The following is a 17,103-nucleotide window of genomic DNA, read 5'->3' as shown; positions in this document are numbered from 1 at the left end:
CCCAGCCTTTCCTCTTTCCATGAATCTAATCCTAAAACCTGCTACGGGAGAGCAGCCAACAGCGGGATCGCGAGTCGAGACAGCAGAGCAACGCAGGGAAAGCTCCCGTAAATGTTGATTTCACTCATTACTGTAAATGCAACCTTTTAACCCTCCACCTGAGGATTTTGTCTGAACAAACAGGGCGCAGGAGGTGCTTTCCCAGAGAGAAGGGGCTGGGTTGGGCATCGCCACCTCGGCGCAGCCGTTGCAGAACACACTCTCACCCCGCAGCCTAAGGATGTGTACACATAAAATTGGTACTTTCCTACCAGCCGGATTTAGGGACACACAAAGCACCTCTCCCGCCTCTTCCACAGCAGTAAGCAGGCTCATCAGGAGAACATGCAAGAAGTACACTGTAATACGCCTGGTAACAAGCCTGAATCAGCTTTTAACATAAACCCCACATCTCCAGGCTCAACACCTTTCAGAAATCTTCCATTCAGAGACATATTAAAAACCATCTCGGAACCGGCTGCTCTCTGTAGCCCCAACATGAACAGAGACAGCGCAGGTTCATCCTTTCCCACTGGTTGCCAACATCTTGAATACACGTTAAATGCCAGGAACCTAAATAGTCCCAGAAATTAAACAAAAAAATATGCTTTTGTTTCATATTTACACATAAACGGGAATGTATAGTTTTAATTACTGAAGGCCGTTTGCTGGGGGACCACCTGCCATGCAGACCATTATCCCAACCCTATCTGTTTCTAGTGATTTCTGGATTACCAGGGAGCCAAAGCAAGATGCCAATGTGACGACAAAGCACCATTAACAGTGGGGAAGAAGATGGGGAGCAACCGAGCCAAGAAAAGAGGGGCTGTGGCCGCAGCCACCATCTCTTCTTTGTCCTGTCTCACCCCCTTGCATTGGCAGGGTGGAAAAACAGCCTTTGATGAATAACTCGGCATGAGGCACTTTCCCACCCATCAGCGTGTCCTCCTACAGAAATGTTCTGCTCTGATGACTGCCTTTAAATCACGCTGGAAGACCCTCCCGGCAGGTACAATTTGTGAGGACTTTAACACCAGAGTAGTTCACAGAGCGGTCCAAATGTGGGGAAAAGCCAGCGCGATGTAGCCAACTGGCAACAGGAATATTAAAATTAGCAAGGTCCTATTTCCAAGGATCCTCCCTGATGTCTGGTTTAAGGGACACCGAGAAATGGTTTGGTTTGCTTTGCCCTCCCTTCTTTATCACATCAGGTCAAAATACAAAGGGAGATGTCTGCAGCTGAGATCTCTTTGGCCACTTAACCTTGCCTCAAGGGTTCATGCTGCACTTTCAAAAGGGAGGCAGTGAGGGACTCCAGAGCTGTTAAGACCATGTCAAATATGTTCTGAGAGCTGCTGTGCTGATTTTTACACACACATATATATATATATATATGAAATTTTATCCTTTGGTAGGAAAACCAGAAGATGGAGAATAATTCTTTTCAGACACGCTTCCCTCTTGCTTTTGTAACTCACACTTCTATTACATTGTGCAAATAACGATTTTTAATTCATGCTTCCCCTGGGATGCCCCAGCTTTAGGAAGAGAGCGCTTTGCCAGAAACCACATCAGACTCCTAAAAGAATCAACTTTGGGGGGGTGAAAAAAAAAAAGCAGAGCCCTAAGCACCAGCTCACCCGACAGAAAGCCCTGCGCTCCTTCCCCTCTCTCCTGCAGGACTTCCCAAGCCCCGGGAAGGACGTATGGATTGCCCTTGTGCAATCTCCCACTGCCCATCCATCACCGCACCTGAGACGTGTCAGCAGGCAGAGACTGACGCTCCGGCATCTTGCAGAGCCCCCGGACCCTTTTCCCCTGGTTTAACCCTTCGCTGCCTGCCCAAGCAGCACAGGTCACCTTCATATCTTTGTGTCAGGAGGTGCGAAGCCTCCTGACTGTCCTGGAAATAAATGAAACCCAAAGCGCGAGGCTGCGACCGTACAATACGTTTTCCTAACAAGAGCTCGCAGGCCAAAGTCCCCTCCTGCCTATTAATTAAATAACCATTTAATTCCCAATAAAAATCTTTCTCTTAAAGAGCCAAAGGATTCCCCAACACCTCAGGCGATGTGCAGCAGCAGCAAACGTGAAAACACACTGCCGTCTGCAGGCCTGATCCTGCCGGGAGCACCGGGGCTCTCCGGTTTCCACCGGGAAAAAATCAATCTCTGTTAGACCCGAGAGTTCCCCTAAATGAAAAGCCTTATCTAGAACAGGTCGTGTTATACAACAAGTCACTCGCTTTGCCTGGGAAATGAAAGATGATGAGGCAAAGTCCCCAGTACAGAGGCTATCTCCATAAATCTGCCAAAAAGGAACCGTGGATTACTTTGCTGGATTAATTATCTGTCCTTCAAACAGTCCTGACCTCAGCGGCTGAGCATCTCCAACCCGTCAGAGCAGCCAGGGAGGGAGGGCTTTTGCAGGGCACCGGCCGCAGGCTGCCCGCACCCTCCTTTTCACCTGGGAAAAGCAGCAGAAACACCCGTCGGTGCGATGGGAGCCCCAGCACCGACCAGCCTGTCACCACAAGCGGCTTGAATTGCGAGGTCTTGATTTGGTTTTCTTTTTCAGGTGGCCTTTTGCACGGTGGTGACCCCACTCCTTGCGAAGCATGGAGCAAAATAATGTCTGTTTTCAGGGGGTTGAAACACTCAGGCTGGAAAGAAGCGGGGGAAACAACTAAAGAGCCTTTCCCCGTAAGCTATGGAAATGTTTTCCAGTGTCCCAACGGGACAACTAGCCAAAGCCGTGACACAGCCACGTCAGCGCTCCTCCGTCATCTCAGGCTTAACAGCTTTGTAAGCTGGCGGCATAAAGTTAGATCTTAAGTCTTATTTTATGTGGATATGGTTAATCTTTTAGTTTTATTGTTTTCCCGTCATGGGAGGACCTTGTGCTGGAGATAGTCGTATAAATAAGAGCTGCTGCAGTATATCCCGAGGGCTGGAGCTGAATAGCACACTGGCAATTCCAAATTAACTTTTATACCCCACCTCCAAATCATACCAGTGCTTTAGATACTATATACCGAAGGAATGAGAAACATCTCAGTTGCTTTTCAGCTCTCTCACTGTTGTATATTCAATCCCAGTTGGTAAAATCAGCCCAGCCACTGTGCTTACAAGCCTGGGAGAGGCATCACCCATCCCTGCCGTGAAACGGGAACAGCATCACCGCCACCTCCCCTCGTGCAAGTGAGCTGAAGAATCAGGTATAATTACTACCTCCACCAGCCATTTTCACTTTTGCTTACGGTCGGTTTCTAATTTAATTTGCTTCCCGTTCCCGTATGTTAGACTTATTTTTTTTTCAAAATTGCCATAAAAATTTACCAGCTCAGGCACAAAATCTGCTCGCTGACCTTTACCATCGTGATTGAGGATAATGACAAGTTAATTAGGCTTTACCTGCCTTCCAAAAAACTGGCTTGCCCTGGGTGAGCAGGATTTTGGGGGCACGCTAGCTGCCGGTTCCCATGTCCGGACTCTCAGACATCAGAAGGTAACTTCTTTCAAAAAAGGACAAGAGGACACAGCCTCAAGCTTCACCAGGGGAGGTTCAGGTTAGACATTAGGAAGCATTTCTTCTCAGCAAGGGTCATTAGGCATTGGAAGGGGCTGCCCAGGGAGGTGGTGGAGTCACCATCTCTGGAGGGGTTTAAGAAAAGCCTGGACATGGCACTTAGTGCCATGGTCTAGTTGACAGGGTGGTGTAGGGGCAATGGTTGGACTCAATGATCCCAGAGGGCTCTTCCAACCTGGTTGATTCTGTGATTCTGTGAAAAGCAAGAAGCAAATCATGGAAAGTATAAGAGAATGCCTTGAGCAAAGTGGGGGAGGCACTTGCTCTTACTGACTTCAGAAAAAAAGATTGCTTGCCCCATAACCACGTTTTCTTTAAAATTCACCCTCAGCCATGCACCTCAACTGCAAGCCAGCAGCTGAACAGAGCTGGCAAACCCTGGCTCTGGCAACAAACTCAATTAAAAGGATTGGGATTTTGGAAACCTCTACCTTAAGCTGAAGGCAGAGTGAGGATGAGGAGGAGGCAAGAGGAAATAAGGAGTGTCTACAGTCATCCCTTGGTCCATCCACGGGCTGATCCTTCCCAGCACCACCGCTCTGGTGCCGACAAGAGAAGGACTCCTGGCCAGTTATGAAAACACTCTGCAATTCTCATGTTTGGGCAATAAAAATAAAATAAAGTAATGCAAAGCAGTTTAATCACTCTTTGATGTGCTCTGCCTGATTCTCCGATAGGAGAGCTGCCCCCCGCCAGGCAGGACCGGGGGCAGGGATTAAGCTCTTGGCGTACGCAAGCAGACGCGAGAATGTTTGCACTGAGCTGCCTGTCACTCTGCTCCCCGCTGCCACCGGGCTCCCGGAGCGTGCCTGCCTCCCTTCCTCCATCCCTGCGCCCGGCCGGAACAGCCAGGCTGATGGCTGCCCTGGCACTGGGCTAGGGACACTCGCAAAGGGACACCGTGGCTATTTCGTAGGAAAACCACAGAATCACAGAGTCAACCAGGTTGGAAGAGACCTCTGGGATCATCGAGTTCAACCATTGCCCTGACACCACCATGGCAACTAGACCATGGCACTAAGTGCCATGTCCAGGCTTTTCTTAAACACCTCCACAGATGGTGACTCCACCACCTCCCTGGGCAGCCCCTTCCAATGGCTAATGACCCTTGCTGAGAAGAAATTCTTCCTAATATCCAACCTGAACCTCCCCTGGCGAAGCTTGAGGTTGTGTCCTCTTGTCCTGTCGCTAGTTGCCCAGGAGAAGAGGCCGACTCCCACTTCACTACAACCTCCCTTCAGGTAGTTGTAGACTGCAATAAAGTCACCTCTGACCAAAGACAGACGTGAAAATAAGAGCGTGTGTGAACACTCCAGGTAAAACCCAGGCTCCAAGGTGTGGTTTCCTTGATTCGGTAGAGCCGCCATGACCATGCAATGATGTGACCGTGAGCGGATGGGTGCATTTAGCAAATTAATCCCCTATAGACTGCACGGTTGTTTTCTGTAGGGTTGAGCGATCAAATAAAGGCTCTTGGAAACCCAGAGCTGTTGATATTGCGCTGGCGCTGACAAGGGAAAATTAGATACCTACAGCATACTGGGTCAGAAAAAGGGTCTGTGGCCATCAGCAGATGCCAAAGGAGGGTGTATGACCATGACAAGGGTGATTTCCCAGCTGCTGAGCACCTTCAGGCTTTGAGCTCCTTCAGGGTGAGGTCTCTGTAAGCTGAAAGCTTTTACCATCCTCACAGGAGTTCAGTGGCAGCTGCAAAATTAGGTTGAGGTTTCAATCCAGTCTCCAGTGAAAATGAGCTCACTTCAGTCAAAAGAAAGTCCCTGGTGCACTTTGCCCAGATGGATACATGCGATCTGGGGGAATCTCTCATTTAATTCGTTCTGGGGGGACATTAGTGCAAATTGCAGAGGGAATTAGAGGAATAAATAATCCTTGCATCTTCAAAGGCAGACTGACCTGGTAACTTGCAGTCAGGATCAATGGACTTGAAAGTCAGGGTGAAATCACCTTGACCCTAGAGGTTGATTAAAAGAGCATTTGAAATGGTTGGGCTTTAAGGAACCAAAACTGGGAAATTATTTCCACATGTGTGGCTTGAAGGAGCTGCCAGCCAGCACCTGAAGCACGTGGCAGAGCAAGGAGAGGAGGCACTGTTGCCATTTCTTGCCATGAAGATCCCCCCAAAAGTCATGCCAGAAATAGGGTTACAGCCCAGACCCCCGCAAGCTGCTCCCTCGCTCCTGGGCTAACCCGAGCAGTGTGTCTGTCCCCAAGGCACAGCCCCACAAAAGCAGTGTCCAAGTGCAGCCCAGCGAGCATCACAGTCCGCTGTGGATATGGCAGAGGCTCACTGACCTCAAGGCATCCTAAACGAGACGGGTCCACCCCCAAAAACTGGCCTTTCCAAAAAGCAGCTATGCTTCATCTGGCAACGCTTGCCCAGACTGCCCCCAGCAGCTCTTTTGCCATTGGAAGAGGTTGACAAAAGAGATTTGGGCTTGTGGGGCTGCAAAGGAAGGTCTCCCCAAAACCAACAGCATGGCCAGTAGGGTTCAGCACCAGACACTTCAGACAGACCTTTCTTTGAAAATTAATTCTCATGTAACCTGAAATAGTAATTTTTTCTCACAGCTGGTCAAACCGACCTGGTAGACCATCCCCCAAAGGGAGGTCCCCAAGCTACACTCCCAAAGGAGCCAAGCATTACCCAGTGACAGCCATTTCAGCAAGCTACCCATGCACTCTGGGAAAGGTTCCTGGGGCTTCAGGGCTGGTCTGCAAGGCAGGATTAATCCACATGCCTGTCAGAAGGCAGAACACGTCTCTACTGCTCAGAAATCACCAGGAGCCCTTCAGTCCCTCCTCAGTCCCATTCTCTCCCTAAACAATAACCATCCCATCACCAACAAGAGTTTTACACCCCTCTCTTTGCAGGTCTCCTCCGTGGTGTTGTGTGAAGCCGAGCTGTTTGTGGCTCATCATTCGGACTGAAAGGTTTCGCTATGGGATATCATCAAATTTGTTAGAAATAACGTCTGCTGCTCGAGGACGGGGAGATGCCACCAACAACGCGCTCTGATAGTGCCAAAGGCAAAGCAAGCTTTGCAGTCGTAGCAGTAGGCTACAGTAATTAGCGATGCTGAATCAGAAGAGCAAACAGTACAGTCAAGAAGAAACTTCGCCAAATCTGATTTCCCAGGCACAGGAGGTACAAAGCCTTATCACAGGGCTAGCTGCTCTGGCCCCGCTGGGCTCCCCACCACGGTCCCCCATGACTTACCCGCCACGATGGTGTAGCCAATGCCCCGGGGCCGGCCCTTGTCCTGGTCGATGGCCGTTATCATCCTCACGGTGGTACCCTGGGGAGGGAGAGGAGACACAAGTTACAGGCACCCTGGCTGAGTGCTGCTGGGGCTCCCGGGGCAGGGCAGCGAGAGCAGAGCTTGCCTAGCACCCTGCCAAGGCACTGCACCTCTTACCGTGGGCCATGTGCTTAGGAAAACCCATCCCAGCACAAGGCAAGTCATGGAAAAGTCCCAACCTTGCTTCTCAGGGCAGTTGGGGCTCACCACACATCGCTTGTGCGAGCTGCTGAGCTCTACTAACCCAGCCCAGGGTGTAGCTGGAGATGCTGAGGGCAGCATGGGCCCATCCTCTAACTGAACCCCCGAGCAGGCTGAGCTTGGCCATGCAGTAGGTTTGTACCAGGGCGAGTGTCCGTAGGGACTTGGAGAGAGCACCACCAGGCTCACTCCCCATGCTGCTCATCCCCTGCCCACAAGAGGAAGATTTGAAGCAAAGTCAGTGTGGTAAGCACTGAAGGAGGAAGGGGAAGGAGGGATGCTCACACTGGCCATCTGCATCCAGCTGCATAACTAAGCGAGCTGCAGAGATTTTAATTGAACCCTTGAAGGAAGAGGAGGGTTGGACAGATGCTGAGACGAGGGGATTGCCCAAAGGCAGGAGCTTCTGCATCTGCCAGCTCACCCACCTCAGCCTCCATCCTGCAGGACAGACCTGCTTCTTATAGCCCAGCAGAAAGGTCCACGAGGCCAAGAGTCCCCAAAAACCAAAGCAGAACATACAAGTGACCCCAACGTTCTTGTTTAGTTCTTTAAATAAAAACATCATGCGCTTGTGTCAACTCCAGAAGCTGTGCTTCCCCCGCCGCACTGCAGCGAGCCCATGTGAGTACAAACACACGCACATGCACATAATTAATGTAGTGTGAAAAAATTTACAACTCAGCTGTTCTTGTTTTCATTGGGTTATTAACAGTGGGAAAAGAAGCAATTTTCATCTTTTTTTTTTTTTGCCCTCAAAGGAAATGTCACCAGAGGCGTTTGCATATCTAACGAGGGAGCGCAGTGGGATGGCGGCGTTATGTTTGCCCTGCAATCCATCAGCTGAAGGCCAAAGGGAAAGCTGCTGCAGAGCCATTGCTGGTGGGAAGAGGGGACTTGTCGTCTCCTGGCTTTCAGAGCCATGTCCCTGCGGGTCCATGGAGATGCTCTGCCATAAAGAAGGCTCCCAGGGCCAGGCAGATCTGCCCCTTCCCTGATCTCCGAGGACATTTCAATAGACTCCTTAAGTAAATCCACGTTATTAACCGAGAACATTAGCCATAAATCCCAGGTCACTGGCCTTTGAGCAGCACTCGGCTGCTGAGGCTCAGCAGCCGCCAGAGAGCCTCTAAATCACCGACAATAACTGGGCTTTCCAAAGGAGCAAGGATGGATAAAAAGCCCAAGAGAAGTGGGAAAGTAGCAGGTGGGAAAGCAGAACAAAGGATGGGGAAAGGAGGGCAAGGCAAAACAGAGGGGAAAAAAAGGAGAGCCATACAATCCTGCATGCAGCAGGGCAAGTTTGGCAGGGGACGAGGGGGAATCTCATTCAGATAACTCAACGGCACGTGCCAGAGAGACGTCCATAGGAAAGAAATTATCCAGACATCTGATCACAAGAATGATGGCTCCGAGAAAGCATGCTAAGGTTCACCTGGTCCTTGGCAAGCCTGTAATAACAGCTTCCATGCTGCTGGTTTTTGAGACTGGATCTCCCCCGTTCTCCTTGCAGCCCTGTGTGTCTCCTCCTTCTCCACAAGCCCCTTCACCAGCCCCTCGTGGGATAAGCCACACTTCACCAGTGACCGAGAAACACAGAATCAGTCAGGTTGGAAGAGACCTCTGGGATCATCGAGTCCAACCATTGCCCTGACACCACCATGGCAACTAGACCATGGCACTAAGTGCCATGTCCAGTCTTGTCTTAAACACCTCCAGAGATGGTGACTCCACCACCTCCCTGGGCAGCCCCTTCCAATGCCTAATGACCCTTGCTGAGAAGAAATGCTTCCTAATGTCCGACCTGAACCTCCCCTGGCGAAGCTTGAGGCTGTGTCCTCTTGTCCTATCGCTAGTGGCCCGGGAGAAGAAGCCGACTCCCACTTCACTACAACCTCCCTTCAGGTAGTTGTAGACTGCAATAAGGTCACCTCTGAGCCTCCTCTTCTCTAGGCTAAACAACCCCAGCTCCCTCAGCCGTTCCTCGTAGGTCAGACCCTCCAGACCCTTCACCAGCTTGGTCGCCCTCCTCTGGACTCGCTCCAACACCTCAACATCTTTCTTGAAGTGCGGGGCCCAGAACTGGACACAGTATTCGACATGTACCAGAGTGGAGTTGAGCTCCCTACCATTCATGGATGCCATCTCCTGGAATCATGACAAGGGCAGGCACCTGGGCACTTCTTCGCATCACATCTGGTTTCCATCCTTCCTGCCCACTCCATCACAAGAGGCTTCCGATATCCACAAGACTTGCAGATCCCAGATCCTGGGAATGGATGTTCCCTCCCCAAACATCCACAGTGTTTAAGATCAATCTTCATGCTTCTGGGGAAAAGGCTGAACAAGTGCCACAGGATGGTTATCCGCATAGCTGGTGGCAATTATTGGTTTTGTAGTAACAACTGGTGCACATGGCCTCGGGGCATGATTGCTTATCATGGTCAACAGGAAGAAGTATTCCCATTCGGCACATGTCTGAGTGAGATGGGGAGATGATGTGATGCAATATGTGATGCTACACACAGGCTATACCCTTCTTTTAGTACCTGTGAAGATCATGAAGCATCTTGCCCACCATACCAGCTGAGATAACTAACCAGAGAGACTAGAAATGGGAAAACACACGAAACCAAACCAAAACCTTGACCATGGCCATACCATGATGGCAAAGGTTGACCTCTCACCAACCACATCTCAATGATTTCTAGTTTCTCTTCCAAAATCCTACTGAACCACAATGCTATTCCTTTCACTATCTAGGTCTTGGCACGGCAAGTGCAGGAGATACTGTGCCCTGGCTCCCTGAGGCAGCCAACTGCACCCCTAAATCGGAGGGGACCCTCCCACCATCACTAGCCAAACACATCTGGCAAGGCTTCCACTTACCCATGGGAATCCCAAGCTGACTTCCAGTGCCAACAGCTCTGCCCAGGGCTCACCCCACATATTTGTGGTGTCAACCTGTGGCTCTTGGAAACTTGACGTTTCTTAAAGCAAGTGACAGCTCGCCTGCCTACTGCACACAGCGGTAGCTGCAAGGAAAGGACGCGGGTGGTGGGTATAGACTGAAGAACCAGAACAGAATAACTCACTCCCTCTAGGGAAGGAGGAAGAAGGTTTAGAAAAGTAATAATCTGGAAAAGCCTATGCTTAAAAAAAAGGCAAAGAAAATAAAGAATGGGACATTATCCAAACAAAATCTGAGGGTTTTCTGAAGAGGGGCAGGGGTAAATCAATCCTTTTTTAATAAAATCCTGAGCTTTTAATAAAGTGTTCACACTGATGGGCTGGAAATATTGTAAGAAAGAATTAACTCGGAGCTATTGAGACTCTAGGGCAAAAATAGCACGGATTCTACATTATTTCTTTAACCCAAGGAGTTTTTGAAGAGGAGGGGGATGATGCTGAAGAATTAAACCTGTTTCAATGATATTTGACACATCTGTACCACACTATTGCAAGGGAATACAACTGCTGGCCACCAAGCACCAGTGGGGTTTGTCCCTGCTCTTGTGTTCGCGTGGCTCCCTGTGGGATAAAGAACACTTTCATAGGCCTCAGCTTGTCTCTTAGCGAGTGGATTCCTCTTCTTTCAACCCCAACGTGAAGCTGTGATGCTGCCTGGACCATGCACCAGCTGAGGTCTGAAAGCACGGGCTGATCAGATCATCAGCATCTCTGCAAGGGGAAAGAGCCTCTCTCCTCCAGCCCCTATCAGCTCATCTGGAGAACATCAATGATGCTACCCAGTCTACAGACACCATGAGGACAGACACCCAAAAAGACACCGAAGGTAAAAAATACAACGTCACCAAGCTTTGCCACAGCTGCAGGCAGCTTTGGTGCACTCAGGTGCCCTGGGAGATACGCCTGAGGCATGCTGGGATGACAAACAGCGTCGAGAAAGAACATACTACACCTCCACGGATAGCAAAGTCTCTCCCCGCTGTGTCCTCTTCCTTTGCCCGACAAGAAATTTCTTTCTTCTCATTGTCTGAGTTAGCATGTGCCCAAAATGCTTCTAAATTACGCTACCAGATCCCGGCCTGAGAAAAATAAAAGCAACAATGGCACTTCTCTCCCACCTCTTACGCCCCTCCACCCCGCCTTTTTCTTCTTCTTCTCTTACAGGATTAGGGACTTGAAAGGCAAAGCGCAGCCCAGCGTTGCAGCAGGAGGAGGAGGGGGGAGCGCCTTCAGAAAGCTGCCACGGCAAAAAAAATCCTATTTCTCACTTCTTAATTCCAGTCAATTCCAGTCAAAGGGCTGATAGAGATCTGTTTGCGGTAATTTGCTGCAGTTTATCCACTCTTTTCACCTTCTATCAGCTCTTCACTGACGGGCTGGCTGACATGCTGTTACTCGAGTGAGGAAATTAAAATTTGATGCAATAATCCCAAATAAGAAGGATTTTATTAGGTAATGTATACACTTTAGATGAGGTATTCTCGCCTGATACATTGATAGAGGAACACAGACATGCTGTGCACCACAGATAAAAGGAGAGGCAAGAGAGACGGAGAACGGGCTTGCAGAGCAGCAGCAAGTCTCTGCTCTGTAGGTTTGGGGCTGGGGTGAGACATCTTCAGCATGCTTTGGCCTGCTGAGCCAGGTGGTAGGGCAAACGTCACCCGCAAATGTGCTGCAGCCTGTTGGCTTGACATGGAAGCCTGGTTTTGGACAGAAGTTGGCCAAGTCCAGACTCCTTACCCAAATTTACTGCTATCCTTTTGGTCACCAAGCCATTCTGCAAGGTGACAGTTGCCACTCTATGCATGTGACTGGCTCCCTCGGGTGGTAGGGCAGAGCTAATGAGAAGACTTTCCATGGAGAGATGAAAATGCACATGTTAAACCCCAGGCTTGCCATAGCAAACCACGTCCTTGTTTCAGCAGCGGAGATTTCTCCCGGGAAGGATGGGACTTTGGGTCCAAACCAGATAGCGATACCACTCAAAGTACCTCCCACGTTCAGCAGTCTTCCTCTTCACCCTGTCTCTGGTGACACCTATCCATCTTGGATATCTCAATGCCTTTGGAGATGTTACATGGGGCCAAGAGAAATTAAAATCTCTAAACCCATCGGAAAACTGCTAACAGTTTGGTGAGCACTCCATTCATTTCCTATTTCAGTTTACACAGTGATTAATTGCCTCTTTGCCCACTGCAAACAGTGTACGTTCTGGGAACAACCACGGTGCACGTCAGTGTATCAACACAAAGAGATCATTGAGCTCCAGCCTTAATATATATCATTAATTTGAGAGAGATCCCCTTTCCTAGATACCAGGTCACATCATGAAGGTGATGCAGTCTATAATTTTTGATACTTGTGCGACTTCCATTTCTATAATTTCATCGAAGGCTTTTTTACCCCCAGTTAAGAGTGATCTAAGTAGCATTTTTTCTTCCCTGCAGCTCATGCTGCCCACCACAGAAGCAGTCCTTAATCTCAACAGCACTGAAACTCATTGAAACTTTCACTTCATGAAAGTAATGCATGAAGCCATTTTTTGGCCATCTTCGGGCCAGCAGACAGGCAATGTGCTGTCTGACAGCAGGATTTGTGACAGTAGGACTCAGCCCTATTGATCCAGCACTCTCCGTGCCATCAGAGCCAGCGCTTTGCTCCGAAGTGAATAAAAAGACATAAGCTGAAGTGAGCTGGAGTTCCCCCTACCACTGCACGAACAGAGCCATCAGGCATCTCAGATCCAGTGCACCAGAGACGTTACAGGACACACATGTGGTATGGATGCCTACCACGCCACAATTTTAGGGCAGGAGGATTTTATCATAGAATCATAGAATTGTTTTGGTTGGAAAGGACCTTTAAGATCACCAAGTCCAACCATTAACCCAGCACTACCAAGGCCACCACCAACCCATGTCCCTCAGCACCACATCTATGTGTCTTTTAAATCCCTCCAGGGATGGTGACTCCACTACTGCCCTGGGCAGCCTGTTCCAATGTTTAATAACCCTTTCAGTGAAGAAATTGTCCCTGATCTCCAATCTAAACCTCCCCTGGCACAGCTTGAGGCCGTTTCCTCTCATCCTATCGCTTGTTACCTAGGAGAAGAGACCAACTTATACATACAACTTTTTTCCATCCATATACAAAAATATTTGCCCTATAGCCAAAGCGACGGGATGCACAGCTGTGCCTTAGGGAAGGTGGATGATACTGAGTAGGGCTGGTGCTGGGGATGAAGGTCCTGGGCACCCTTGTTGGGAGCAGAGCAAACAGCTCCCAAAGCTGAAGCTGCCCGCCACGCTCCCCGTTGTCTGCTACAGGAGGGATAAAAAAGCCCTGCTGTATTTAGAGACCAGGAGATGTTTTCCACAAACAGCCAGTTTGCTGACAAACTGAGTTTCAGAAGAACTGAAATGATTGGATCAATTTGGCAAAACCTGGGGGAAAAATACTCAAAGTGCTGAAATGGCTGACGACTCTGGCATTTGCAAAACTGCCTCATTTCAGGAACGTTTAAATTTTCCTTCAAGTTTTCTATCAGAAATGGCGTGCACATACACTGTGGGGAGGAAATGGGGTGACTGTGGGCTAAGAACAACAGAAAACCTTTTTAAAATTTAAGAAAAAAACTTTAGGAAAATATTTTATTTGGCTTTCAGGCTTCCTAAACCTCCTTGCTAATGCTCCCCTTTTTTTTAAAAAAGGGCAAAATATTTTGGGGCTGGCTTGAAACATGTCGTTTCAGAAAGAGAAAGGTTTGCCTCTCTTTGGATGCCATTTGAATCTCATGATTCAGAGCATTTGCACTTTAGCATGGAAAAAAGGCCCCTCATTGCACCCGATCTGCAAATGTTGGGGCAGAGCAGCGCAAACCTGTGATGGAAGGAAGGACGGACGAACATCTCTGCAAAGAAGGGGTTTTCCTCCAGCTTTTTTGGGATTCCTTGTGCTTTCTCTGTCCGATACCCTGCTCCATCCTCCCTCAGCTCCCGGCACAACCCCGCGGTCGCGGACATCGGAGCGAAGCAGCAGCCCTTACCGGAGGTGAGTTCTCGTAGATGTTCGTGCTGTAGGGCAGGTTGATGAAGATGGGGTCCATGTCCTGCACGTCTGTAATGGTGATTGCCAGGTTGGCCAGAGTGGACAGCGGCTTGTTTTTATCTTGGTCCTTGAAAAAACAAGGAGGTGGGGGAGAGAGAAAGGCTTTCTATCAGAAAAATAGAATTATTCAACAGTATTAAGTTTCTTGCAGTTGTAGTGGGGTCAAAATTTCTGACTAGTCCAGGCAATCACCTCTTTTTCAAGCTACCTGCTGGAATTATTGTCCTCTGTACCCCCCTCTAAGCTGAAATACAATACACATTTCATTCCAACATTAGCCCTTTGAAATAAAGCAAGTACCAATTTAGTTTTTCATCACGTTCAGGGTGGAAAAGAAGCAACATTGTTCAACATATACTTTAAAATATAAATTCCCTCCTAATGCAGATACACCCTAGGGCACCTAGAGACCCAGATGTGGTTGCCAGCAGCCTCTCATACCAGCACATCACAGCAGAGCATCTCATACCCCCCAGGGCAGATGCTTCTGCACAGCTTGGGCTCCGTCGGCTGGAACACGACAAAGCTCACCAGCTCCCTCGCATTTCCACCGCTCTTTATAACCCTGCGGGCTGCCTTGGAGTCGCAGCTTTATTCTTTCGTGTCGAGCTTTGGCAGAGGGTACGTACACCAAGTGCTGCTCCTGGTTTTGTAGGATGCCTCAGCTTTCTCACAGAAGGCAGAGTGGAAACCTGAACCGCAGGATACGTCCTCTCAATAGCAACCTCCTTTCTACTGGGCTAATGGTTTTGGATCCGATCATCCTCCTCAGGATGGAGGCTCAGAGCATCCTCCCTGCTCTGTGAAGCAGGTCACACCAAGCACGCAGCGACCTTCGGATGAGCAGCAGTGGCCCTCAAACACTTCATGCTCCGAGCAGGAGCATCACCTCCCTTGCATCCCATCACAACCCATCAGGATGGAGCCACAAGTGCTTTCCCAGAGCAAGACCCTTCTCCAGCAGCCAACGCAACAGCAGTACGCGCTGCCACCAACTTGTCCTGCCAATGCCCTGCTGCCACTGGTTCTCTTGCTGGAGCCTTGTCCCGTGGGTGCTCAAAAGCAAACCCAGTGCCCGCAGCCCTTTTCTAGAAGGGCAGGAGCAAAGCAGATAACACACAAAGGGAAGGAAATAAATCTCTCCTCACCCCCTAATCAAGCACTGCGGTGAAAGGCGACCATTAGAGGTTACCGCACGCTTCTGCAAAATGGCTCTGAACAGCAGCAAGGACTGATTGCCAGAAGATTAATGTTAATTTAAACCGTATTCAACAACACAGCTTGTACATTATCCTCTTAACCTGCAGGCCTCAGCGTTTGTGGCCTGGATGGATGCTTATTTCTGACTCGCGCTCCGCTGTTAGTGTTATCAGGTTGAAGTCTTTTGTTTCTTCAGATATTGTGTTTTTTTTCCCCCCTCCCCTTCGTCTCTTGAATTTTGGTTAAAGTATTACAGACAGCCCCGAAAAAGTAAGCACATTTCAAGTTTCCTCACCCACCGCCTCTCACGCTGCCCTTTCCAGCCTCTTTCTGCCCTTGCTGCTTACATCCCTGGGATGAAACAGCTCCTGCCTCAAACCAAGGCCCCACAGCTCTTCTTCAACCACCCCGCATTCACCATCACCCCAGTCCCCACTCCGGACCGTGAAAGCTCTTCATCAGGCAGGCAAGAGAATGCATTTGCTCTTCCAGCTCCTGCTATGCTGCTGCAACTCTCATCGTCCTTCCCAGGCTGAGCTTCACCCTGGGGTTTCTCATTGCCTTTCTGCTAGAAATTACCAGCGCCCTGTGACCGAGCAGAGGAGATATTCCCACAGCTGCAATCAAGCCCAGTTCAGAGACTTAATATTTAAGTCTTTGAACACCCTGAGCTGGAAATCGCTAGAAGCCAGGAGTGTATTAGGCAGCAAGTACCAGCTACGTCCCCATTTTATCTTTGCTGGTAACTGCACTCAGGGTACGGGGCTAGATGGAGCTGGGTGGACCAAGATGGCATCCTTGAGGAAACCAGAATCAGACATGGGAAAGTGTCTTCGTTTAGCCCGCACCCAGGGCTAAACAATAGCAGTTTTTCTCTCACCCAATGTCCCTTCTCCAAATGAGGAAGGGAATTGGGGAAAGGAGAGGGAGACTCGTGGATTGAAGTTAACCAGATTTAATGAAATGAAGAAATCAATATAAATGACAACACAAAACAGATAAAAGTATACTCATCCACAGATCACTGGCGAGTTGCTCCAGGAATCCCAACAACAAACAGGGAGAAGAGAGGCAGGGAGAGCAGGAAAAGCCCCCCCTCTCCCCAGCAAACCCTCTCTTTTATAGTGAGCTTGGTGTCAATGCTATAGAATACACCTGTGGGCCAGCCTGGGGCAGCTGCCCTGGGTTTAACTGCTGAGGGCCTTGATCACCATGGCTGGCCACAAACTGAAACCAAATCCCAGTGAAACCAGGACAGAAAGAAAGGCACATTTCTTTCCATCAAGGCTTGTGTTTGCTCCCATGTTTTGTTATCCACTAGACAGTTCAACATCATGTCCTGGGAAAGCATGTTGGTGACAGAGACTGATCAGGAACCAAACAACGGGCAGGACCTCTTATCACTGGAGTATTTAAAATAAAATAAGGTATGTTTCAGAAAAAAATAAGCTCCTGGGGAAAATTACACAGCCTTGAATATGCAGGGAAAGAGCTGAAAGGTTGAGCTGTTCGCCCATGGCCCTGCAGACTGTGAATGCCCAGGCTCCATGGCTGTGCCTGCACAGCCCTCCATGTCCTCATGACATTTGTGGCTCTGCATCAAGACAATGATCTTGATTAAATCACATGCTTCAAGAGCTCTAGCCGGCTGCCTGAAGGGGTTGAGAAGGGTTTT

The 17,103-nt window shown here is 49.3% G+C and overlaps 1 protein-coding gene across 1 annotated transcript in view; it reads right to left on the bottom strand.

The window, feature by feature from the left end:
• CDH23 (cadherin related 23) overlaps positions 1–17,103 on the bottom strand; it is a 198,655-nt gene that overhangs the window by 97,579 nt on the left and 83,973 nt on the right. The window contains 2 exon segments of the mRNA XM_068416505.1: positions 6,866–6,944; positions 14,167–14,295. Of these exon segments, the coding sequence (XP_068272606.1) occupies positions 6,866–6,944; positions 14,167–14,295 (208 nt within the window).

This window comes from Nyctibius grandis, chromosome 20, assembly GCF_013368605.1.
Source record: "Nyctibius grandis isolate bNycGra1 chromosome 20, bNycGra1.pri, whole genome shotgun sequence".
In the NCBI taxonomy this organism is placed as follows: Eukaryota; Metazoa; Chordata; class Aves; order Nyctibiiformes; family Nyctibiidae; genus Nyctibius; species Nyctibius grandis.
This window is presented reverse-complemented; position numbering and strand designations above follow the sequence as displayed.